The sequence below is a fragment of the Tinamus guttatus genome, unplaced genomic scaffold (genome assembly GCF_059628265.1).
Source record: "Tinamus guttatus ecotype Peru unplaced genomic scaffold, ASM5962826v1 Tinamus_guttatus_pri_ptg000386l, whole genome shotgun sequence".
In the NCBI taxonomy this organism is placed as follows: domain Eukaryota; kingdom Metazoa; phylum Chordata; class Aves; order Tinamiformes; family Tinamidae; genus Tinamus; species Tinamus guttatus.
In genome coordinates this window covers 15809-40057 of record NW_028288920.1, presented here as the reverse complement: position 1 = coordinate 40057, position 24249 = coordinate 15809, and the positions used below count along the sequence as shown (strand labels likewise).

Sequence of the window (24249 nt, the reverse complement as noted above, 5' to 3'; positions counted from 1 at the left end):
GGGTTGTAGTCGCGCGCGGGCCCGGTCACGCCGTCCCGGCAGCCCGCGCGGTGCGATGGCGGCGGCGGCGGGCGCGGAGCGCGGCTCGCTGGACTCGCTGCTGCGGCGGCTGCCGCTGCCGGCCGCGCCGCGGAAGCGCACGGCGAGCCAGTGCCAGCCGGAGCCGCCGCTGCTGCGCACCAGCAAGCGGACCATCTACACGGCCGGCCGCCCGCCCTGGTACAGCGAGACCGGCGCGCCCGTCGACGAGGCCTTCGTCATCGGTGCGGGCCGCCCCGGGGCGGGAGCCGGGGCTCGGGAGCGCAGCCGGGGCTCGGGGCCGCGGCGCGGCCCGTCCTCACGCGGCCCCCGCCGCCCCGCAGGCCTGTGCGGCGGCAGCGCCTCGGGAAAGACGACGGTGGCGACGCGGATCATCGAGGCGCTGGACGTGCCCTGGGTGGTGCTGCTGTCCATGGACTCCTTCTACAAGGTGCGTGGAGCGGACGTGTCCCCGTCCCCATTCCTGTCTGCATCCCCATCCCTGTCCTTGCCCCTGTCTCCATCCCCATTCCCGTCCCCATCTCCATCCTCTCCCCCATCCCCATTCCTATTCCTGTCTCCATCCCCGTCCTCACCCCCATCGCCATCCCCGTTCTTGTCCTCATCCCTCTTGTCATACCCATCCCTCTCCTCATCCCCATTCCCATTCCCATCCCCATTCCTGTCCCTGTCCTTGTCCCCGTCCTTGTCCCCGGCCCCATTTCTGTGCCCATCCCCATCCTTGTCCCCATCCCCGTCCCCATCCCGATCCTCGTCCTCATCCCTATTCCCATCGTCATTCTGGTCCCCATTCCCATCCCCGTCCTTATCCCCGTCCCCATGTCCATCCCCATCCCCGTCCTCGTCCCCATCCCCATTCCCGTCCCCATCCCCATCCCCGCAGGTGCTGGACGAGGGGCAGCAGGCGCTGGCCGCCCGCAGCGACTACAACTTTGACCACCCCGACGCCTTCGACTTCGAGCTGCTCGTGAGCGTCCTGCGCAAGCTCAAGAAGGGCAAGAGCGTGAAGGTGCCGGTCTACGACTTCACCACGCACAGCCGCCGCCGCGAGTGGGTGGGTGCCGCGGCGCGCCGGGCCCGGGCAGCGGGAGGGCCGGGCGGCGCGGGGGAATCGGGGCAGAGCCGCGCGGAGGGGCCTGGGGCCAGCCGGGCTCCAGGGTGCCGGTGACACCGGGCTGGGGTGGAGCAGGGGCCTTTGGGACCGCCGCGGGGTGTCCCCCTGTGGGCGAGCGCCGGGACGTTACCGCACCGAGCGCGTCGGTGCCGTGCGCCGGCGGGGGGCCGCTGCAGCGGGACCCTTCTGTGCCCGCAGAAAACGGTGTACGGGGCGAACGTGATCGTGTTCGAGGGGATCCTGGCGTTCGCCAACAAGGAGCTGCTGAAGGTACCGCTGCCTGACGCAGCTGCCGCGGGCACCGTGGTGTGCAGGGGAGGGCACCGCGCCGGGGTGCAGCACCCGGGTGAGGGGACCCCGTTGGGGTGCAGCACATGGGTGAGGGGACCCCGTTGGGGTGCAGCACCCGGGTGAGGGGACCCCGTTGGGGTGCAGCACATGGGTGAGGGCACCGTAGCGGGGTGCAGCATGGGGACAAACCCCTCCTGGCCCAGCCTCGCTGCTGCGGAGCGGGGAGATGCCCCTTGCGGGAGGAGATGCTGCTGCCCTCCGGCAGGGCTGTCGCTGCGCGGGTCAGACCGGGCCCTGGGCGCCCATGGGGCAGCTCTGGGGAGCCCGGGGACGTGGGGGGAGCCGTGGGGGGTGCTCACCCCTCCCAGTTTTCCAGCTCCTGGACATGAAAGTGTTTGTGGACACGGACTCCGACATCCGGCTGGTGCGGCGGCTGCAGCGCGACATCATGGAGCGCGGCCGCGACCTCGTGGGCGTCATCAAGCAGTACAACCAGTTTGTGAAGCCGGCGTTCGAGCAGTACATCGAGCCCACCGTGCAGCTGGCCGACATCGTGGTGCCGCGCGGTGAGGGCGCTGCTGCGCGCGACGCGCGGGGCCGGGCACCCGGCGCGGGGCTCACCCGGCTCCTCTGCCCCCTGCCAGGCGGGGAGAACTTCGTGGCGCTGGACCTCATCGTGCAGCACGTGCACAGCCAGCTGGAGAAGGTGAGGGGCTGCGGGGGCCTGCGGGAGGAGGAGGAGGGAGGCGGGAGGAAGGGGCTGCGCGGGGTCAGCGCTGCCCTGCGGGAGGAGGAGGAGGAAGGCGGGAGGAAGGGGCTGCGCGGGGTCAGCACTGCCCTGCAGGAGGCCTCGGCCCCTCTCGGGTGGGCACAGCCCCGGCGCCGTCCGCGGTGCTTGGGACGCTGGCGCTTGTCGCCCCGGGGTCCCCTCTGCCCGCACCCCCCTGCCCGACCTGCAGCCCCCTGGGCTCCCCGCACAGCCCCCTTGTCCCGGGGGGCTGGTTCTGGTTTCGGTGTCCGGAGCAGGGCAGGGGGCTCTGGGGCTGCCCCGGCCGCGCAGTGACCGGCTGTTCTCCCTCGTGCCGCCGTGGGCCGTGCGGACGCCCCCGCCGCGCTCCCAGCGGGAGATCACCGTCAGGTAGGGCACGGAGCGCCCCGCGCGCTGCCCGCGCGTCCTGCCCGTCCCGCGCGTCCTGCCCGCCCCGCAGCGCGCGGAGCGGCTCTGCCCGCTCGGGAGCGGGACGTGGCGGTGCGCGCGGCGGAGGGTCGGCTCGGAGAGCGGCCCTGAACGCGGAGCCGTCCGGAACCGCGGCCGTGCCGGGCAGGCCCCTCCGGCGCGGCCCTGCTCAGCACTCCCCTTCGCAGGGCGGCCCTGGCCTCGGCGCACCAAGGGCAGCCGCTGCCGAAGACGCTGAGCGTGCTGGAGAACACGCCGCAGGTGCGGGGCATGCACACCATCATCAGGTACGTCCTGCTCCCGGGCGCGCTCCGGGCCGGCCGTTCCTGCCGCGGGACCCTGGCCCGTCGGCAGTGCCGGGGGCGCTGGAGCCTCCCTCCTTGGGGGCGTTCGCAGCCCCGCGGCCCCGTCCTGGACAAGCTGCTGCAGGCGCCTGCGCGCGCAGGGCTCGGGCTGCGGAGCGAGCGGTGGTACCGACCCCCCGTGCGGTGGTGTGTGGAGCGGGCGGCAGTACTGACCCTCTGTGCGGTGGAACGTGGAGCGGGCGGCTGGTACCGAGCCCCTGTGCGGTGGTACGTGGAGCGGGTGGCGGTACCGACCCCTTGTGTGCTGGTACATGGAGCGGGCGGCAGTACTGACCCTCTGTGCGCTGGTACATGGAGCGGGTGGCGGTGCCCCCCTCGGCAGCTCCTTGCGGCATTGGCCCCGCGCTCGGTGTTCCCGCACGGTGCCAGCGGGAGCGGAGCAGTGTCCGTCCTGCGGCAGTGCCGGCGCAGGGCAGGGCTCGTGTCCGGGCGGGCACTGGGTGCGCGGGCGGCGGTGCTAGTGGTGCCGGCGGTGCTGGCGGTGCCGGCGCCGCGAGCCGTTCGCTCCTCCCTGGGGCCGGCGCTTCCTGCCGGCTCGGAGCCGGGTCCGCAGCTTCCCGGGGACCCGGTGCCCCCGTCCCGGCCGCAGCCCTGCGCCTCTCTGCCTGGCTGGGGACGGCGCCGCTCCGGGCACCGCGAGTGTGCGGTCCTGTTGAGCCGCTCGGAGCCAGCGCTTTGCTCGGCGGCCCTGGGTCTGGTGGGTGTGCGGCCGGGGCGGAACCCAGCGCCGTGCTCATCTGGGATCACCGCGGCCCCCGCGCGCTCCCGGGGCGGATCGCGCGGCGGATGGGGCGCGGGACGCGGACTTTGCCCCTTCCAGGCGGTGTCTGGAAAATCCCGTGTTTGCGAGCGGCGGCGCCTTGCGCGTGAGCCGATCCTGCCGCTCCGGCCAGGCCAGCGGCACCGGAGCGGCTGCCACCAAGGGGGCTCCGGCAGCGCGTTCCCTGCCCGCGGCAGCCCGTGATTCTGCGCCCGGCACTGCGGTTCCTGCCACGCTCCCCTCTGCCGCTCCGGCTCCGCGCTGTCCGGACGGGCGGCACGTGGGCATCGCGCTGCGGCGGTGCCTGCGCCGCCGGAGAGGGGCACCCGGGGCCGCGCGGAGCAGCCCAACGCAGCCACCGCGTCCAGAGTGCAGCGGGCGGCGCAGCCACCGTGTGCAGGGTGCAGCGGTCAGCGCGGCCCGCGCGGGATCGCAGCGGCAGGCGCAGCCTCTCCGGCCGCGCCAGGGCCCCTCCACGCACCAACAATCTCTTCTGGCCCTCTCAGCCTTCAGAGCCTTCATCAAAACTTCCGATCCCGTTTGCCTATCACGGAGGAAAATGCATCCACGGGTTTCTTTTTCCATCAGGGTGGTTGATGCATCCAGGGATTTCTTTTTCCAACGGGATGGTTGACCCGTGGGGTTGTTTCCTGCAGCATCCCCTCAGCTTTTGGCTTGCAGCCCTTGCACCCTCTCTGCCCGGTGGTGCCCAGGCTGGGGGCACCCGGGCAGCAGCAGCGGGTCCAGGAGCTCCTGGTGCCGGAGGTTCCGCACAGCCCCGCGCAGGAGACGCGGGCCCTTCTCCCGGCGTGCCGGGTGCCCCGGGGTGCCCGTTATCCCAGGCTGTGCTGGAAGCAGCCGGTGAGCGGCTCCCCGCTCCGTGCAGAGCCCCTGGCCCCAGGCTGCCCATGGCTCATGGCAGAAACACCTCGGGGCAGCGGCAGCTTCTTGTCCTGCTCCTGAGCTGCTCCCGGCTGCTACGTGGCCCATCGTTTGCTGTGTGATGTGAGAAACCGCAGATGGGGCCCTAAAATAACGAATTAAAAATAATCAGCAGCCTTCTGCCTTTTCTGGCCCGCTGCCACCTCCGCCGCTCCCACATGGTAACGGGCAGATGTCTGTGTTAGGGCTCCCCTGTTCCAGATACCGTGGGGCTGCGCCGTCACCTGGGGTTTGGAGACGGCCCAAACGGCCCCTCAGCGACGGGCAGAACCGGCCTTGGGTCCAGCCCGGGGCCACCTCGCCGGTCACTGCCCGACCCGAAGCCCCTGGGGGTTCCTGCAGCCACGCGCCGCGTTGCCACCGGCTGCTGGTGCTTTTGTGAAGCGGGGACCCCGAGAGGGCCGTCCTGCGGAAACGGGGTGTCCCTGGCACCGCGGTGCGGCCACGTTCGGTATCCGGCGCGTCCCGCGCTCTGCCCGCGTCCCGCCGTCCTGCCGTCACCGCTTCGGCGCTCACGGAGCTGCCAGCGGGCGGTAGTTGCAGTGCCCTGGGAACGGGCCGGGTCCTGCCCGTTGGCTGTTGGCTCCGCAGCCCTGCGCCGCGGTGCCGCTCCGCCGTCCTGCGCCGCTCCGCAGGCCTGCGCCGCGCCGGGCGCCGCTGCTCCCTCCCCAACAAGGCCGCTCGCGTGGGCTCGGTTGTGCGCGGCCCTCCTGCTGCCCCGGGTCTGCGCGAGGCGTCTGGGGACGCGCCTGTCCCTAGCAGTGGTGTCTGTGACCCGGTGCGCGGTTGGAGCCGAGGGCGGTGTTGGGTGCTCGGCCGCCGTCCCCGCGTTCCGCTGTGCAGGTCCCGGCTGCCGCGGGTGTCCCAGCGCCGGCCTCGCCAGCACAGGGCTCGCGGCTCCCTCCCGCGTCCCCCCGACGTCCTGCTGTGGCACTCGGGTCCCTGTGGCACTCAGGTCCCGGCAGTGCTCCGGTCTCTGCAGTGCTCCGGTCCCCATGGCGCTCCAGTCCCCGTGGCGCTCAGGTCCCCACGGCGCTCGGGTCCCCGCAGTGCTCCGGTCCCTGCAGCGCTCCGGTCCCCACGGTGCTTGGGTCCCCACGGCGCTCGGGTCCCCGCAGTGCTCCGGTCCCCGCGGTGCTCCAGTCCCCATGGTGCTCGGGTCCCCACGGTGCTCGGGTCCCACGGCGCGTCCCGCCGCCTCCCGGGCCCTGTCAGTGCCGGCCGGGCGGCGCCGCTGTCCCCAGCCGGGACCGGGCGCTCGGTGTGGGGCCGCTCTGCCGTGCCCTGGGCCCCGGTGCCCTCGGGTGGCAGCAGCGGCTGTGGCCACCGCGGGTTGATGGCGCTGGGGGTGCCCTGCGCCCTCCCGCGTCCTTGTTGCTGCCGAGGTCGCCCCGGGCGGCCCCGCGCTGCCTCGTTCCCCGGTGCGCTCCGGACGGCCGCACGCGGAGGCCGTGTTCCTGGGGCTGTTTGTGTCCCCGCTCCTGTCCAGGGGCTCCATGTGGACTCGGCCACCTCTGCTGAACGTTCCCTAAAACCAGCGGGGTCCCGATGGAGGGGCCACGCACTCTGCGGAAACGGAACCACCTTCCCTGGAGCACGAACACACCGGGCCCTGGTGCTCCGGCGCGTCCTCACGGCCTCCCTCCGGCACGAGGCCGCGCACGGACGTGGCGCTGCCCGGCCAGCGCCGGGTCACCCCGCGTGTAGCTACGGGCTGGTTCGGGGCTCACTGCGGTTCTGGGGCTCGTGCCGCTTTCAGGAGGGGTTTCATGAACCCTGGGCAGCCCCCTTGCCCGAGGAGGCAGCAGTGGGGATGGAGCCTGGCGCTGCCAGCGGCAGCTCCAAGGCTGCAAGCAGAGGGCAGGGGCGGCTGTGCCGGGCAGGCGCGGGGCGGCCGCGCTCCTGCTGCGCTCCGGGCGCGCGGGAGCCGTGCGGGTGCGAACGGGGCAGGGTCGCGGCTCTCGAGCTGCTCGGAGCAGCGGCGGAGTCGGCACCGGGGCCCTGTGGGCAAGAGGGACCTGGGCGGCCACGACAGCTCCGTGGTGCCCACAACAGCTCTGTGGGACCCGCAATGGCTCCATGGTGCCCACATTGGCTCTGCAGTGCCCGTGATGGCTCCGCAGTGCACACAACGGCTCTGCGGTGCCCGCGATGGCTCTGCGGTGCCCGCGGCGCCCGGGCAGCGGCGGCCTCGCCGTGCGTGCAGGCGGCAGCTGACAGAGCCAGCAGCGGGAGCGCGGCCTGCCCCGCTAACGGGCACTGCCCTGTCCATGTCCGGCCCCGCTGCCCCGGCTCTCCCCGCGCGGGGCCGTGCCGGGTGCTCCCCCGCGTCTCCCGCAGCCGTGGGTAGCGGTGTCCCCCGCGCACGGCGTCCTCCCGAGCCCCCCTGCGCAGAGTGGGGCCGCGGTGCCCGGCCCCACGAGCGTGTCCCCCAACAGGAACAAGGACACGACGCGGGATGAGTTCATCTTCTACTCCAAGCGCCTCATGCGGCTGCTCATCGAGCACGCGCTGTCCTTCCTGCCGCTCAAGGTACGTGAGGCCCCGCGGCGCGGCCGCGCTGCTGTGCCCGCCGTGTCCCTGCGCCCGCCGTGTCCCTGCGCTCCCTGTGTCCCTGCACTCCCTGTGTCCCTGTGCCCACTGTGTCCCTGCGCTCCCTGTGTCCCTGCGCTCCCTGTGTCCCTGCACTCCCTGTGTCCCTGTGCTGGCTGTGCCCCTGTGCCCACTGTGCCGTGGTACCCACTGTGTCCCTGTGCCCGCTGTGCCGCGGTGCTCCCTGCGCTGCGGCACACGGGTCCTCGACTGCCCTTCCTGCAGTCGGTCACGGTGGAGACGCCGCAGGGGACCACGTACGAAGGAAAGCGGTTTCACAGGCAGCGGGTGAGACAGCGTCCGGCCCCTTCCCGTTGCCGGTGCGCGGCGGGACGCGAGGGCCGGCCGGTGCCCTCGCCGCGGGGGACGGGGCGCGTCGGTCCCTGCTCGCAGCGCCTGCCGAGCCGCCCCGTCCCCAGATCACCGGCGTGTCCATCCTGCGCGCGGGGGAGACCATGGAGCAGGCGCTCACGGCCGTGTGCAAGGACATCCGCCTGGGCAAGATCCTCATCCAGACCAACCTGGACACCGGCGAGCCCGAGGTGGGACGCGGGGCGGCGCGGGACGGGGCCGGCGGCGCCGCGGGGCCGGCACCCACGGGCGCTGCCCCCGCAGCTGCACTACCTGCGGCTGCCCAAGGAGATCAGCGAGGACTACGTGATCCTCATGGACAGCACCGTGTCCACCGGCGCCGCCGCCATGATGGCCGTGCGCGTGCTGCTGGTAAGGGCGCGCGGGGGCCGGGGCGCGGGGCCGCACGTGCGCGGCGCTCACGGCCCCGCCGCAGGACCACGACGTGCAGGAGGAGCGCATCTTCCTGCTGTCGCTGCTCATGGCCGAGATGGGCGTGCACTCGGTGGCGTACGCCTTCCCGCGCGTGCGCATCATCACCACCGCCGTGGACAAGCGCATCAACGAGGAGTTCCACATCATCCCGGGCATCGGTGAGGGCCGCGCGCGGGGCCGGGCCCGGGGCCGCGCGGCCGCCAGGGCCTCACCGCCCCCTCGTCCCCGCAGGCAACTTCGGCGACAGGTACTTCGGCACCGACGGCCCCGCCGCCTGGTGCGACGGCGACGCCATGGACTGCTGAGCGGCCGCGGGCCGCCCCTGCGCTGGCCACGGGGCCGGCGTCCCTGGAGGGGCTGGAGCCGCCTGCGCCTGCCCCCTGTGCGGGACAGGGCCCTGCGTGGCCCCGTGGCAGCCAGGCCTGTCCTGCGCGTGGGGGAACGCGGCCCCGCGGTGACTGGACCTGCCCCGCGCGCGGAGGGACGCGGCCCCGCGGTGACCGGACTCGCCCTGCTCACGGAGGGACGCGGCCCCGGTGCAGCCAGGCCTGCCCCACGCACAGAGGGACACGGCCCCGCAGTGACTGGAGCTGTCCTGTGCACAGAGGACCCCACGGCAGCCGGACCTGCCCTGCTCATGGCCCCACAGCGGCCGGACCCCGGTCCCACGTCCAGAGCCCCAGGGACATCCCAGCCATGGGCAGAGCCTGCCCCACACCTGGAGGGACGTCACGCGCCACGGCCAGCCCTGCCCCGCGTTGCGGGGAGGGGGCCCTGCCTTGGACGGACCCTCCTGCAGCGCAGGGGGGCCGCGGCACCCGCTCGGGGCGCCTGTGCTCGGGGGGTCCCGGCTGCCGCGGCCGCCAGCCCGGCTCGGGGCTGGGCCGCACGCCTGTCCCGCTGCGGGCACGGAGCTCCTCGCTGGCGGCCGCTCTATTTATTGGTATTTATTGCGAGCAGCGGCCCGGGTGCGCGGCCACGCGCGGTTCCGACCCGCGGGACCCCGGGGCCCCTCCGCCTGCAGCGTGACGGGCGCCCGGGCGCGGCGGTGCCGGTGCCGGTGCCGGTGCCGGTGCCGGTGCCGCGCGGCAATAAAGGAGCAGCGCCGAGCGCCGAGTCCTGCTGAGGGGCGGGGCCTGGGGCCGGGGGCGGGGCTGGCGAGGTCGGGGGGCGGGACTGGCAAGGCTTGAGGGCGGGGCCTGGGACAGGGGCGGGGTTGGCGGGGACGGGGCTGGCAAGGCCTGGAGGCGGGGCCTGGCGAAGGGGGCGGGGCTAGAATTGGCGGGGTCTGGGCCAGGAGCGGGGCTGGAAGGGCCTGGGGGCGGGGCTGCGGCGGGCGGCGCGCTCCGCTTGTGACGCAGGCGGCGCGGGGCGGGGCGGCGCGCGCAGGCGCAGAGCGGTGCCGGTGCCGCGGGGCGGAAGCGGCGGCGGCGCCGGGACTCGGGGCGGGTCGCGGCCCCGGGGCTCGTCCCGCGGCAACATGGCGGAGCCCGGGCGGCCGCAGCGGAAGCTGTCGCGGGCCGGGGAGAGCCTGTACCGCGTGCTGGGCCTGGAGAAGGGCGCGTCCCCCGAGGAGATCAAGAAGGCCTACCGGTGCGGGGGCGGGGCGGGACCGGGCGGGGGCGGGGCCACGGGCGCCGGGCCGGGCCGGTGCCGGTGCCGGTGCCGGTACGGGGGGCGGGCGCGGGGCCGGGCCGCCGGTGCCGGTGCCAGCCGCGCTGCCCGCAGGAAGCTGGCGCTCAAGTACCACCCGGACAAGAACCCCGAGGACCCGGCGGCGGCCGAGCGCTTCAAGGAGATCAACAGCGCGCACGCCACGCTGAGCGACGAGGGCAAGCGGCGCCTCTACGGCGAGTACGGCTCCATGGGGCTCTACGTGGCCGAGCAGTTCGGCGAGGAGAGCGTCAAGTACTACTTCCTCATGTCCGAGTGGTGGTTCAAGGTGCGCGGGGCCGGGACGCGGGGGCGACCGCGGGGCCGTGGGGTGACCATGGGGTGACCATAGGGCCATGGGGGGCCTCAGCGCCCCCGGGTTCTGGCTCTGGGGTTTGCAGGGCTCCCCCAGGGCTCACAGGGCCACCGTGGGGCCAAACCCCACGTCACAGGGCTCCTGGGGCTGGTGTGGGGCTCGCAGGGCCACCAAGGGGCCAGAGGGCTCGTAGGATGTCGTGGGGCTTGCAGAGATCGTTGTGGGGCTGCTGTGGGGCCTCAGAGCCCCCGGGTCAGGCTGTGGGACTTGCAGGAACGCTATGGGGACAGACCACACATCACCGGGCTCGCAGGGCCACCGCAGGGCGTGCAGGGCCACCAAGGGGCCGGAGGGCTCGTGGGGCGGCCGTGGGGCGGCCGTGGGGCGCGGGCTGAGGCGGCTCCCGCAGGCGCTGGCGCTGTGCTGCGGGCTGCTCACCTGCTGCTGCTGCTGCTGCTGCTGCTGCTTCTGCTGCGGGAGGTGCCGCCCGCCCGAGGAGGACGAGTCCTACAAGTATGTGAACCCCGAGGACCTGGAGGCGCAGATCCGCGCGGAGGACGGCGGTGAGTGAGGGCCGCGGCAGCGCCTGTCCTGCCGGGGGGACTCACCCTGGTCCACACGGGGCCGCGGGGCCCCCGGGCAGCCCAGGACCCCCTCGGAGCTCGGGGCCGGCCGCGGGGCCGCTCGTCCTGCCCCGCTGCCGGGGCCGGGGCTGCCCGGGAGGCAGCGCGCGGAGCCGCTGGTCCCGGTGCTTGGCGGGCGCTGCGGGGCCCGGCGCTCACGCGCGGCGCTTGCTCGGCAGACGCGCAGGTCCCCATCGCGGCGCAGCCGCCGCCGACCGCGGCGGAGCCGCCGCCGGGCACCAGGACAAGCGCGTGAGGATGCCCTTGGCCCCGCTGGAGCCCCGCGCTCCGGCGGGATCCCCAGGGGCGCCGTCGCTCCCAGGACGTTGCCGCGCCGCTCGGCGCGGCCCTCCGGCCTCACTGTGGCTACAATCTCAGGTTAAATCGCCCAGCACCCGTGCAGAGGCTCTCGCGCCCTGTTCGAGCTCCGTGCAGGGTCCCCGGCCCCGCGTGGGCAGCAGGGCGGCCGGCAGCCCCTCGCGCCGCTGCCCTGCGCCCCGCCGGCCCCCCGGCCCCAGGTGAGGCCCCGGCGACACACGAGTCCCGGGGCCTCGGCCGGCGAGGACGGGCCGGCCCCGGCCCCGCGCACGCCCGGGCTGTTCCCCGGCACCCCGGCCCGGCCCGGCCGCCCTCCCGGCTCTGCCTCGGCCAGGGCTGCTGCCGGGGGCACACGGAGCCGGGCCGGGGACCCTGCCTGGAGAGACCGTTAACACTGTAATCCCCGTGATCCCCGCGGCCGGCGCCGCCTGCCGGACCCCGCGTGCGGGCGCCGGGAGCCAAACTCTGCCCGCGGCGGCGGCCCGGCCGCCGCTGCCTCCTCCCCTGCCCGCCCTGCCGGCCGCGGGCGGGCGGCCGCGGGGCTGGGCCCGCGCACTGGCACTTCCCTGGTTTGTACTGGTTTTATGGGCACCATTAAAGGATGACGGGAGGGAGCGTCTGTGCCTGATCTCTACGTGCCGGAGCCGCCCGTGCCATGGGGCGGCCGAGACGCTGCCCCACACCGCCCCACACCGCCCCGCGCTGCTCGAGGCGCTGCAGCCCGACGCGCTGGGGCGGCCACGGCAGCCGGTCGCAGCGCAGGGCAGTTCCCGCAGCTCCCAAGGCCCTTCGGCTGCCATATCCCATGGGGACACAAGTGGGGCCGGCCCCCCGTGCCCTGGGCTGCCCCACGTCCCCGCAGCTGGGCCAGGCGCTGCTGCCGAGGGGGCCGGGTGCCCCCGGCCCTCGCACCCATCCCGGCGCGTCCGGCCGCGCCAACCTGGGCCAACCTGGCGCCCTGTCCCGGGCCAGGCCCCGCACAGGAGGCTGCGCCGGCCCGCGGCTCTGCGCAGCCCCGGCCCCTGAATGTAGCGGGAGCTGCGGGACGGCCCCGCGCCCGCCCCCTCGGCCCCGTGCGGGGCGGCACCGGCTCCGGCTCCGCTCCCGCCCGCCCCGGGGCCGTCAGAGCGCGGCAGGGGCGGGCGCTCCCGGCGCTGGCAGCCACCGTCCCGGCGGGCACACCGGGCACCGGAGCGGGGCTGCCCCCGGAGCGGCGCCGCCGCGGGAGCTGCGCGGGGCCCGGGGCTCGGTGCCCCCGGGTCGGGGCCGTTCCTGCCGCCAGGACCCCCGTGCGGTGCCGGTCCCGGAGGGCGCCCGCGCGCAGGAGCCGCGCGGGGTGCGGGGCGGCGCCGGGGGCGTCGCGGCCCCTGCCCAGCGCCGTGACTCAGTGTCACCCGACGCTGCTGACAGCTGCGCGGGCCCCGCGCCGGCCCCGGCGGCTAAAATTAGTGCGGACGGACACAGCGGGCGCGGGGCTGCGAGCGGGAGCGGGGCCGGGGCCGGAGCGGGGCCGGGAGCGGGACCGGAGCGGGAGCGGGGCCGGGACACGCGGCGCGGCCGGGCCGCCGGACGCCGTGGCCATGAACTTCGCGGTGGGGCTGAAGCCGCTGCTGGCGGAGGCGCGCAGCATGGAGAGCCTCGAGAAGCAGCTCATCTGCCCCATCTGCCTGGAGATGTTCACCAAGCCCGTGGTGATCCTGCCCTGCCAGCACAACCTCTGCCGCAAATGCGCCAACGACGTCTTCCAGGTGCGGAGCCGCGGAGGGGCCGCATCCCGCCCCGACCGACCTGCCGGGCGCGAGGGCGGTGGGACCCGGCCAGCCGGGGAAGGGGGACTGGATCTGAGCCCGACCCGCGTGGCAGGGGCGCCATGGGGCTCCCTGGGACAGGAGGGGACCAGCCTTGAGACCCTGGGGAAAGGGGGTCAATGTGACCCTGACCAGGGAAGGGGGGGCCGGAGAAGGGGGGGGGGGGGCAGATCCCACCCCTACCCATGTGGTGTGGGGACTATGGGACCCCGAGTGGATAGGGAAGGGGAGCCAGATCCCACCCCAGCCCACCCGGCGTGGGGGCTTTTGGACCCAGAGTGGCTGGAAAGTGGGGCTGGATCCAACCCTGAACCCCCCAGAGGAACCCGAGGGGACTCTGCAAAAGGGGGAGGCAAGGAGGGGTCACCGTGACCCCGAGCAGCCAGGGAAGAGGGGGATGGATCCGACCTCAGCCCACGTGGCGTGGGGTGACATGACCCGGACCCACCCGGTCGCGTTGTCCCATCCACCGAGGATGGGGCTGGACGCGACCTCCCGCCCTCCCCGCTGCGGAGAGGGACAACGGGACCCCGACCGGCCGGGAGGGGCCGGATCCCCGTTCCCGGCTGCCCAGGGGCCCGGGGGGTCCCGGTGCCCCCGCTCTGACTCCCCCCCGCGCCCCCCAGGCGTCCAACCCGCTGTGGCAGTCGCGCGGCTCCAGCGCGGTGCCGTCGGGCGGCCGGTTCCGGTGCCCGTCGTGTCGCCACGAGGTGGTGCTGGACCGGCACGGGGTGTACGGGCTGCAGCGCAACCTGCTCGTCGAGAACATCATCGACATCTACAAGCAGGAGTCGGCCAGGTGCGGGGCCGGGGAGCCCTCCCTTCGGTTGCGGCTCCCGGGGCCGCCTGCGGCGGGTGCTGGTGCCGGAGGCGCCTGGTGACCCGGTGCCAGGGCGCACACTGGGCACAGTGCAATGCGCGCACGGGTGCTGCATGCGCGACATGCATCGGGCACGGTGCCGTGGGACGCGCACTGGGTACGGCACAGGGGATGCCAGCACACGGGACATGCGCTGGGCACAAGTCCATGGAATACACATTGGGCACAGCACAGGGGGTGCCAGGACACGGGACATGCGCTGGGCACAATTCCATGGAATACACATTGGGCACAGTGCAGGGAATGCCAGAACACAGGACAGGTGCTGGGCATGGTGCTGGGCATGGTGCAGGGGGTGCCAGCACACGGGACACGCACTGGGCAGTGGGATACACATTGGGCACAGCACAGGGGGTGCCAGGACACGGGACATGCGCTGGGCACAATTCCATGGAATACACATTGGGCACAGTGCAGGGGATGCCAGGACACGGGACATGCGCTGGGCACAATTCCATGGAATACACATTGGGCACAGTGCAGGGAATGCCAGAACACAGGACATGCGCTGGGCACAATTCCATGGAATACACATTGGGCACAGCACAGGGGGTGCCAGGACATGGGACATGCGCTGGGCACAATTCCATGGAATACACATTGGGCACAGCACAGGGGGTGCCAACGCACAGGACATGTGCTGGGCACGGTGCTGGGGGTGCCAGCACATGGGATGTGTGCTGGGCAGGGTGCCATGGGCCTCACACTGGGTATGGATGCCAGCATATGGCACGTGCCGGGCACAGTGCAGGGGGTGCCAGCACACAGGGCACACTGGGCACGGTGCTGGGGATGCCAGCACACAGGGCACACTGGGCACGGGGCCATGGGACATGCACTGGGCAAAATGCAGGGGGTGCCAGCACATGGGACGTGCACTGGGCACAGTGCAGTGGGATACACGTTGGGCAGGGTCCAGGGGGTGCCAGTACACAGGACATGCCCTGGGCACCATTCCATGGAGTACACATTGGGCAAAGTGCAGGGGGTGCCAGCACATAGGACACACGCTGGGCACAGTGCTGTGGGATGCACATTGGGCGCAGTGCAAGGGGGTGCCAGCGCACGGGTTGCACGCTGGGCAGGGTGCTGTGGGATGCACATTGGGCGCAGTGCAGGGGGTGCCAGCGCACGGGCCGCGCTCTGGGCACAATTCCATGGAATACACATTGGGCACAGTGCAGGGGGTGCCAGTGCACAGGCAGCACGCTGGGCACAGTGCTGGGGGACGCACATTGGGCACAGTGCAGGGGGTGCCAGCGCACGGGCCGCGCGCTGGGCAGGGTGCCGGGCGCGCGCTGGGCACGGTGCCGCCCCGCAGGCCGCTGCATGCCAAGGCAGAGCAGCAGCTCATGTGCGAGGAGCACGAGGACGAGCGCATCAACATCTACTGCCTGCGCTGCGAGGTGCCCACCTGCTCCCTCTGCAAGGTCTTCGGGGCCCACAAGGACTGCGAGGTGGCCCCGCTCCCGGCCGTCTACCAGCGCCAGAAGGTGGGTGCCACGGGGGGCAGCGAGCGGGCCGGGCCGTCCGCCCCGCCGGCCCTCACGCCCTGCGCTCCAGAGCGAGCTCAGCGACGGCATCGCCATGCTGGTGGCGGGCAACGACCGCGTGCAGGCCATCATCACCCAGCTCGAGGAGATCTGCAGCAGCATCGAGGTGGGGCGCGGGCGGCTGTGGGGCGGCCGTGGGGCAGCCGTGGGGCCGGCCGGGGGCTGATGGGCGTCACGGCAGGAGAGCGGCCGCCGGCAGAAGCAGCAGCTGGCGCAGAGCTTCGAGGCGCTCTACGCGGTGCTGGAGGAGCGCAAGCAGGAGCTGCTGGGCGCCGTGGGCCGCGAGCAGGCGACGCGCGAGCAGCGGGTGCGCAGCCTCATCCGCCAGTACGGAGACCACCTGGAAGCCTCCTCCAAGCTGGTGGAGTCGGCCATCCAGGCCATGGAGGAGCCCCAGATGGCCGTGTACCTGCAGGTGTGAGGCGGGGGGACAGGGGCCTGTGGGGTGTGGGGCAGCCCCACGACTCCAGGGGGTCCTGCTGGTGATCAGCATGGGGACCCTGGGGGGGGGGTCGCTGCCCCATGGATTGACCCCCCACTTCCCCCCCCTCCACCCCAGCACTCCAAGGAGCTGCTTAAAAAGTGAGTTGGGCTGTGCCGGGCCCAGGGCTGGGGCCGTGGGGGCCGTGGGGGCCGTGGGGGCCGTGGGGCAGGACCGGGGCGGTTGTGCTGGCGCCATGGGTGGCTGCTGCTCTCTGTGTGGGGCCACACGTGTGTTTGCAGTGGCGGGAGGTGACGCAGATGCCAGTCTGTGGGTCTGTGTGTGGGTGCCAGATCCACGGCCGGGTGTGCAGGGGGCCGTGGGGCCAGGGCGGGTGCTGGAGCTCGGGCTGTCGGTCCAAGGGCAGCCGGGGAGCAGGGACCGGGCGCTCGGTCCGTGGGTCTGTGTGTGCTGGGGACGGGCGGGACGGGGGCTGCGTGTCTGGGGGCAGCTCCATGGGGGGGGGGGGGGCGCGTGTCTGTGTCCGTGTCCGTGTGTTCGTTAGTCTGTGGGTGGCTCTGGAGGCGGGGTTTGTCCGTAAGGCCGTGACTGTGTCCGTGGGTCCGTGGGCGGCTCCACGGGGCAGTCCGTATGTCTGTGTCCGGGGCGGGGGGGGGGTCCACGTGTCCGTGCGCGGGGCGAGGCGGCGCCGGGTGCCGGCAGGATCGTGGCGATGTCGAAGGAGCCGCTGGGCAGCCGGCCCGAGCCCGGCTACGAGAGCCTGGAGCACCTGCGGGTGCGCGTGGACGGCGCCGCGCAGGCCCTGAGCGCCATCGACTTCTGCAGCGGTGCGGGATGGGGCATGGGGGGGCAGGGGACGTGCAGGGACCAGGGGGCGTGAGGCAAGAGGGATGTGGGGATCCAGGGGTGAGAGGACACCGGGATGCAGAGGGGACACAGCGTGGAGGGATGTGGGGTGCTTGGGTGACATGGGGAGGATGCAGGGAATGGGGTGACGGGGGGGACATGGGCCAGGAGATGTGGAGCATGGAGGGGATCGAGGACATGGGGAGAACAGAGGGCACGGGGGGGACATGGGATGGGGGATGAGACGCTGGGGATGGACGGGTGGAGGGTGCTTGGGCGGGGGGCGGGCACAGGACCATGGAGGGTGCGGGGCTGCCCCGGGGCCGACGGTCACGGTGCTGCATCCCGCAGAGCCGCTGAGCGAGGAGGAGGCCGAGGGCGCCCTGGAGGGCAGCGAGGCCGCGGGGGACGAGGAGCGGCCGGAGGCGCCCGAGGGGCCGGAGGTGCCCGAAGGTGACGCCTGAGCGGGGGCAGCGCTCGGGGGGCAGTGGGGGAGCGGGCTGGGCGGGGGGGGGGGTGTAGGCACGAGGCGAGGGGGTAACTGCAATGAGGGGAGGGGGCACAGTGCATTGAGAGCCGTGCACTGCAATGGGGGGCCGCACTGCAATCGGGGGGGGGGTGGCTACACTGCAGTGGGCGTTGTGCTGCAGTGTGGGAGGGGGCACACTGCATTGAGAGCCGTGCTGCAGTGGGGCCGTGCTGCAGTGGGGGGGGGGTGGGAGGGGGACACGCTGCAATGCAGGACGTGCTGCAGTGGGAGCTGTGCTACAATGTGTGTGTGTGTGGGGGGGGGGGGGCACTCTGCAATGGGGCCACGGGAGCTGCGCAGGGCCGAACCATGGGCCCGGCAGGGGTGGCCCAGCCAGGGCACCTCCCTGCCCTCCTTGCCGCTGCGGGACCCATGGCAGGACCCTCTGTGGGGCTGGTGGCTGAGGCTGCTCTCCCATGCAGGCCAGCACTGACGGGCCCTGCCGCGTCCGGACGGGGAGCCCGCGGCTCCGGTGGCGCCGGCGGCATCGACGGCCTTGCAGCCCGTCAGCAGCAGCCGCGCGGTGCAGCACCCCCCCCCACCCCAACCATTAAACCCTGCGCGAGGAACCGTCTGGAGCTCCCTGCTGCGGCAGCCGCGGTGCCCCGGCCGCGCTGCGCAAACAGGCGCTGATGAGCTCGGCCAGGGCGCGAACCGGCTGCTCCCACCCACGCCAGCGCCGGCTCCGGCTGCGTCAACCGCCCGGCCCGGGCGCCGGGCCCCACGCGTCACGCTGACGCCCGAGGCGGCGCGGGGGGACGTGGGGCTCGGCCCCCTCCTTGTCCCGAGGCCCAGTGGGGCCTGGTCTGTCCGGCCCGGCTGTGGTGCCGGATCCGGACTCCTCTGCGCGTGGGGGGGACAGGACACAGGGGCCCACGTGATCCGGGTGCTGGTGGCACCTGGTTCTGCCCTGAGCAGCCGCAATCAGCCTGAGGGCAGCAACATCCCTGGCCAAGTCCCTCCTGGGGACATGGCGGCCCTTTCCCTTGCTGTGGGACACCGTGTCACCTCCCTGGCATGGACATGGCCACTTCCATTGGCCTGGGCATTGCCTGACAGCTCCTCTCTGGGACATGGCCAGCACATCTGGCGTGGGACAGGTTTGACACATCCCTCGCCATGGGGCATGGCCAAGGCAGCAGCTGCTCCTCAGGCCATGGCAGGGCACGTCCCTCTGCATGGGACACGGCCACCCCCCCTTGGCATGGGGCAGGGCCGGGACGTCACCCAGCTCCCCAGCTCAGAGGCCCCTCCAGATCTCGCTCCGGTTGCTCTGTGTCTTCCTGCCGTGTGGGCTAGCGGGTGTTGAGGCCCATCTCAGTGTTCTGCACCACAGGCTGCTCCAGTGTTTGGGAGCCGGTGCCCAGGGCTGGCGGCTCCCGAGAGCCCTCGCAGCCGCGCTGCCCCCCGGCAATCCCCGGGCTGGCCCTTCCCGTCAGGAACATGGTGTTTATCCCATTAGGTCCCTGCCGGCCCCTTGGGGACGGCAGCGCTGCTCTCCAGCCAGCGCCTGCCGTGTCGCGGGCATCCCGGAGGGCAGGCGGCACAGGGGGACCCGCTTAGGGGAGGGCTGGCGACTGACGTAGGGTGGAACAGGCCCTGGTGACTGTGAAAAGTCAAGCAGCCCCGGGCACAACCCGAGCCGTTGGGAACACTGCTGAGCCGTAAGGAAAGGCCCTTCTCCTGTGAGGGAGCCCAAACCCTGAAACAGATTGTCCGGAGAGGAGCGGCTCCATCCATGGAGCTGCCCGGCCCTGGCTGAGATGGCCCTGAGCTGCCCCTGCCCTGAGCACCGGCACCGTCCAAGCAGCCTCCCGTGGGCTCTGCGGCTGCTCCACGTGCTGCTCCCCCGCCGGGGCTGAGCTCCAGGGCTACCCGTTGCCCTCACGTTGTTGCCGTGTTGGCCCCAGACGCCCTCGCTGTGGGTTGGCCGCGGCTGCCCCAGTCTGTAGCTGCCCCAAGCTCTTCACAGCCGCTTTGTCCTGCAGTGTCACCTGATGCCGGGGAGCTCCAGCCCCGTCCCCGTGCCCCGTGCCCCATCCGTGCCCCGTGCCCCGTCCCCGTGCCCAGGAGCTGCCCCCTGCCAAGGCCACGGTCCCTCTTCCTCCATCCCACCCCCTGCCCGCAGCACGAGCTGCCCCTGCCCCACGGGGCTGTGAGACGTCCCAGGGCTGGTGTCGCTGCTGGGGGACATGGGGAGCCCCTTGGGGCTCTCTGGGACAGGAGGGGGCTCCTGTTCCTCCCCCCCCCCCCTACTCCTTTCGGGGGGGGGGGGGAGGTGACCCCGTTCGCCCCCCGCCCGCGCGGGGTGCAGCCCCGGCCCCGCCCCCGGGGTCCGGCCGGTCCCGGTGCTGCGGGGCCCGAGCCCCGCGCGGAGCCGCTGCCCGGTGCCGCCACCCCGAGCCCTTCCCCCCACCCGCACTCGCTCACGACTGCGGTTTCCACCACTTTTTATTACAAAACCGGTGCCGGTCGGGGGGCACCTGCGGGCGCGTCCCGGAGCCGGTCCCGCCCCGACGTCGAGGAGGAGGCGGCTGCAATGGGCGCAGTCCGGTGCCGCTCCCGGTCCCGGTGAGGTGGCCGGTGCGGGGCTCAGCGGCCCTAGGCGGGGAGGATGCGGCGGCCGCGGGGAGCCGAGTCCCCGGTGCGGCTCCCGGTGCGGCCCCCCGAGGCTCCCGGCGTGTCCCTCGGCGCAGCCCCCGCGGCCTCAGCGTCCCACGGCGTCGAGGATGAGGCGGTTGTCGTCGGCGCGGGCGCGCTGGCTCTGCGCGCGGGCGAGCAGCAGGAGGTGCCGCAGCAGGTGGAACGTGAGGTCGATGGAGAGCGGCGGCTCGTCCCGCCGCGCCCGCCACGGCTCCCGCGGCGGCGGCAGCGGCGGCCACGCCGGGCGGCCCCGCGCCTCGGCCTCGGCGCCCGTGGCCGCCTCCGGGACGGCGCCGTCGGGGCGGGCGGCGGCGGGCGGCGGGCGGGCGAGCAGCAGGAGGAGGGTGAGCAGCGCCCGCCGCATTCTGGGCTCCGTCCGCACCTGCGGAGCGCCGGGCGCGTTGGGGCACCGGGGGAGACCCGGGCGAGACCACCCGATCACCGCGCACCAGCCCTTGCCCCGTGCGCCGGCCCCGTGCGCCGTCGCGGCCCCTGTGCGCGGTCCCGGCGCCGCCCGTACCCGGTGCGCGCTGCCCTGTGCCGTGCCGGAGCGCTGCCGGAGGAGCGGAGCGGAGCAGAGCGGTCGGTCCCGCGGGAGCTGAGCCGGTGGCGCGGCCGGTGCTTATATGGGGGTCGGGAGCCCGGGCTGACGTCAGCCGGGACGGCGGGGGGCGGGGGCGGTGCGGGGGGGGGGAGGCCGGGACGGCGGCGTCCAGCTCCGGTACCGGCTGCGGCTCCCGCACCCGCAGCGCCGCTCGCGGCCCCGGCGCGAGCCCCGGTCCCCCCGGTCCCCCTCGGGCCCCGCCGGCAGCCCCCGGCCCGGCCCGCCCGACGGGGCAGCCCCGCGGAGGCACCGCGCGCCCCGGCCGCTCTCCCGCCGTCCCGGGGGGACCCCCCGCCGCCCCGGGAGCCCCCTCCGCCCCGGCCCGGTTCGCGGCGCTCCCTGCCCCGCCCCCACACCCCGCTGTCCGCGGTGCTGAAGCGGCGACCGGGCCGAGCCCTCCCGGGCCGCCCTGTCCCGCGCCGTGCCGGGCCGAGCCGAGCCGGGCCAGCCGGGTGCCTCGGGGCTCCGGACCCCGCCCGGCGGTGGCCTCGCTGTGCCCGGCCAAGCACGTGGCAGCAGCGGGGACCATCGCGGGGTGACAGACGCGGCCCGGCAGCACCGGGCCGGGGCGGCCGCGCGGGTGGCACCGTGCCGGGGGTCCGCGCGCGGGGCCAAGTGCTGCAGCCGCGGAGCAGCGAGGGAGCCGCTCGCCAGGGCTGTGACTCAGAGCGAGGGCAGCGCGCGGCGCCGCCGCGGTCACGCAGCCTGTTCCAGCGCCCGGCTCCGCCACGGCTGCCAGGCGCTGCCGAGGTGCCAACGCGGCTCTGCGGGGCCCGGGTCGCGCTCTGCCCGCGGCCGGTGTGCGGTGCTGCCCGCAGCCTGGCATAGAGGGCTTGGGGCCCTCACAGAGAGCCACAGACTCCGCTGGCACCAGAACCTGCAGGGACCGGCCCGTTTATTGGGAGCTCCAGCCGCCGGCAGGTGCCGAAGCACAAGGACCGCGGCGCCCGTGGCTGCAGGGCCAGGGGGCCCGGGCGCAGCTGGCCGGGCGACACGGAGCCAGCAGGGAAAGGACGGGCCACCGCAGGCAGGGACAGCCCGGGGGCAGGGACGGAGCAGGGCCCGAGGGCAGCGCTGCCCCCAGCACCACGGCCGCAGATGGAGGCGGCTCCCGCTCCGGGTCCTGCTCTGCTCTGGGTCCCGCTCCGGCTCCAGGCAGGGATGGGAGCCCCTGGCCCAGGCAGCCTCCAGCCTCACAGCCCCGTCCCCAGGAGCGGCGACGGCTGCAGCAACCGCAGGGGCCTCCGAGGCGGGCGCTGGAGGTGCCACCGCGCGCGGGGCAGCCCGACGCCGTCCGCGCGGCCGTCCCGGGGCCGCTGCTCCACGGGCCGCTCCTCTCACGTGCGATTCGCTTTCCAGGAGAGGTAGCAGTTCCAGACGACGGCGACGCACTGGACCACGGCCAGCCTGGGAGCGCGGGACGGGCTCAGCGGCCGCAGCCGCGGGGCGGCTGCCGCGGGGCCAGGGCTCTTCCCCTACCTGTGGTTCAGAGGGACGAAGTAGAAGTTGGCAGCTTGCACGGGCGGCCAGATCTGGAGCGGGGAGCAGGGTGAGGGCGGCAGCGCCTCGGCGCGGGGCAGCCCGCGCGGCCGGGGCAGGGCCGCGGCGCCCGCACTCACGCAGTAGTTGGTGAGCAGCGCGTCCACGTAGTCCTGGGGGAGAGGAGAGGGTCAGCACGGACCTGCCCGGCCCCGTACGGAGCCCTGGCAACGGCACACGGCCACCGCGGAGCCAGCGCTGGGCACGGGCGGCTCTGCAGCCCCGCGTGGGCCGGGGGCAGCGGGCGAACATGGCTGCTGCGTGCGGCGTGCGCGAGGCGGCAACGTGGGGTGGCAACGTGGGGCTGGGACATGGGGTTGTGACGTGGGGCTGCGATGTGGGGCTGGGATGGGGGGCTGCGAGGGGCTGCGAGGGGCTGCGAGGGGCTGCGAGGGGCCAGCGCCGCGGGGCCGCGGCTCCTCCCGCGCGGTGCCGCAGCGGCAGCCGTGCCGCAGCCCGGCCCGGCCGCAGGACGCGTCCCACCGCGCGGGGCTGTGACTCAGCCGGGAGCCCAGCGCTGCTCCAGCGCTGGCCGGCGGCCCAGAACGGGCAGAGCGGGCGCGGGGTGATGGATGCGCCGGTGACGCTTCCTCTGCGTGCGGAGGAGGCTGGCGGGGACGGGGGCGGCTGCCTGGCCCGGGCACCGGAGCGCCTGGCGCGGCGGGGAGGGGATGCGCCCGGCGCTGCAGCCCAGGGCCCGCAGCCGCAGCGGGGCAGCGCGGGGGCAGCGCGGGCACCGTCCCCGTCACCGTCCCCGTCCCGCGCTCACCTGCTGCAGCTTGGCGCAGGTCTCCTGCAGCGAGAGCCCGTTGGTGGCGCCCGCCACGCCGAGGAAGCAGCCGAGGAAGCAGGGAGCGAAGCCGCCCTGCGAGAGACGGGCCCGGCCGCGCTGGGGAGGCCGCGCGGCCCCGGGGACGCGCGGTGACAGCAGGGACGTCGCGGCCAGGCCCCGCGCGAGGCCCCGCACTGACCTGGTCCAGGAGCATCTTCTTGAAGGCCGCGGCCTTGGTGGCCCCGGGGACGAGGCGGTCGAGGAGCCGGTACCAGGTGCCCAGGACGGGGCCCTGAGGGAGCGGGCGCTGGGGGCTGCTCCGGGGCTCCCGCCGGCCCCGCGCCGGCCGCGCGCGGGACTCACCACGAAGCAGGCGCCGATGGCCGCCATCCTGGCCGTGCGGGCGCCCTGGTGCCCCCGCAGCCCCCGGCGCTCCACGAGCTGCTGCGCGGCCGCGTCGCCGGCGCCCATGAGGGCCCCTGCGGGACCGGGCAGCGCCCTGAGGCGCCCCGGCCCCGCGCTCCTCCCGCCGCCGGGCACCGTGCCCGCTCCCGCGGCGCCGGCCGCGCTCCCTGCCCCGGCCCTGCCGCCCCGCGGGGCCCTGGCAGCCCCCGCCGACCCCTCGCGCCCTCCCCGTGGCTCCGTTCCCGTGGGAGCGCAGCGGGCGCTGCACACCGGCACCAGCAGCCCCAGGGCCTGGCCCGGGCCCAGGCGGCACCGACCCGGCCCGGCCCCGCGCCAGGAGCCCGGCCGGGAGCAGGGGCCGGTCGAGGCCGGCGGGTCCCGGCCGGGGCAGGGAGGCCACGGGGGCCGGGGGGGCCGCGGTGCCGGCGGCGCCTCCCCCTGTCCCGCGGTCCCGGCGCTCCCCGCGGTCCCGGCGCTGCCCCGGGGCGGTTGTTCCCTCGCTGCCCTCCCGCCCGGTTCACGCGGCCGGGCCCGCGCGGGGGCAGAGCGCGCCCGGACCGGCCCCACGTGCTCCCCGGTCCGCGGCGCCGCCCGCGCTCCCGCCGGGCCGGGCAGCCCCGTCACCCCGCGCCCCGGAGCGGACCCCAGGGCTAATGAGGGCGGCCCGGCGGTGCCGAGGGGCGCTCCGGGGCAGCGGCCCCGCCGGAGCTGCCGGCGCCTGGCGCGGCTCCAGGACCGCGGCCGGTGCCAGGCGGCAAATTCCATCAAACGGGACCAAAATAACGCGGGGACGCGGGGGCGGCCGGGCCGCGGGCCAGCGGGGACGGAGCCCGCGCTCCGGCACGGGGCCCTCCCGCTCCGGGGGACGGGGCAGGACGGGGCTCCCCGCGGGGGCAGCGCCGGGCTCCCCGCCAGCCCCGGCCGCGGCCCCTGCCCCGCGCGGCCGCCCCGGTGCCCCCGCCCGCAGCCCGCGTCCCCGTGTGCCCGGAGGGGCGGCGCGGCCGGGGCGGGACCGGCGGGAGGGCCGGGGCCAGCGCGGGGAACCCGCGCCATGGGGGAGCGGGGCCGGTGCCGGGGCCCGGGTGGCGGGACCCGCCGGGCGCGCAGGCGCAGCCGCTCCCAGGCCCGCCCGGCCCGGCCTTACCGGCGGTCAGGGCCTGCGCCAGCCGCGGCCGCCGCGACAGCAGCCGCGCGTAGCCGCGACCCAGGGCGGCCATGGCGGGGGGACGGGACCGGGGCGGGGCGGGGCCCG

At 74.8% G+C, this 24249-nt stretch overlaps 5 protein-coding genes across 5 annotated transcripts; 3 read left to right on the top strand and 2 right to left on the bottom strand.

The window, feature by feature from the left end:
* The first annotated feature begins 55 nt into the window (after window positions 1-55).
* On the top strand, window positions 56-8390 carry LOC148593504 (uridine-cytidine kinase-like 1). Its single transcript, XM_088530755.1, has 14 exons — window positions 56-263; window positions 363-469; window positions 923-1093; window positions 1352-1423; window positions 1821-2010; window positions 2089-2150; window positions 2566-2582; window positions 2810-2908; window positions 7127-7220; window positions 7506-7568; window positions 7700-7822; window positions 7896-8003; window positions 8068-8224; window positions 8298-8390. The coding sequence occupies exons 1-14, from the start codon at window positions 56-58 to the stop codon at window positions 8369-8371; spliced, it is 1545 nt and encodes a 514-aa protein (XP_088386881.1). The 3' UTR covers window positions 8372-8390.
* Window positions 8391-9531: 1141 nt separating this feature from the next.
* DNAJC5G (DnaJ heat shock protein family (Hsp40) member C5 gamma) lies at window positions 9532-10608 on the top strand. Its single transcript, XM_088530712.1, has 3 exons — window positions 9532-9659; window positions 9795-10008; window positions 10445-10608. The coding sequence occupies exons 1-3, from the start codon at window positions 9547-9549 to the stop codon at window positions 10604-10606; spliced, it is 489 nt and encodes a 162-aa protein (XP_088386838.1). The 5' UTR covers window positions 9532-9546; the 3' UTR covers window positions 10607-10608.
* Window positions 10609-12508: 1900 nt separating this feature from the next.
* TRIM54 (tripartite motif containing 54) lies at window positions 12509-16969 on the top strand. Its single transcript, XM_088530754.1, has 8 exons — window positions 12509-12724; window positions 13411-13583; window positions 14986-15157; window positions 15228-15323; window positions 15399-15632; window positions 15777-15799; window positions 16362-16486; window positions 16857-16969. Exons 1-8 carry the CDS (start codon window positions 12557-12559, stop codon window positions 16967-16969), a joined length of 1104 nt encoding a protein of 367 aa, XP_088386880.1. The 5' UTR covers window positions 12509-12556.
* Window positions 16970-19741: 2772 nt separating this feature from the next.
* Window positions 19742-20041, bottom strand: UCN (urocortin). Its single transcript, XM_088530711.1, has one exon. The coding sequence runs from the start codon at window positions 20039-20041 to the stop codon at window positions 19742-19744; it is 300 nt and encodes a 99-aa protein (XP_088386837.1).
* A 1560-nt stretch (window positions 20042-21601) lies between these two features.
* MPV17 (mitochondrial inner membrane protein MPV17) lies at window positions 21602-24214 on the bottom strand. Its single transcript, XM_088530710.1, has 7 exons — window positions 24142-24214; window positions 22956-23071; window positions 22792-22884; window positions 22590-22685; window positions 21901-21933; window positions 21761-21813; window positions 21602-21688 (listed from the first exon to the last, which is right to left on the bottom strand). Exons 1-7 carry the CDS (start codon window positions 24212-24214, stop codon window positions 21619-21621), a joined length of 534 nt encoding a protein of 177 aa, XP_088386836.1. The 3' UTR covers window positions 21602-21618.
* Window positions 24215-24249: the final 35 nt, after the last annotated feature.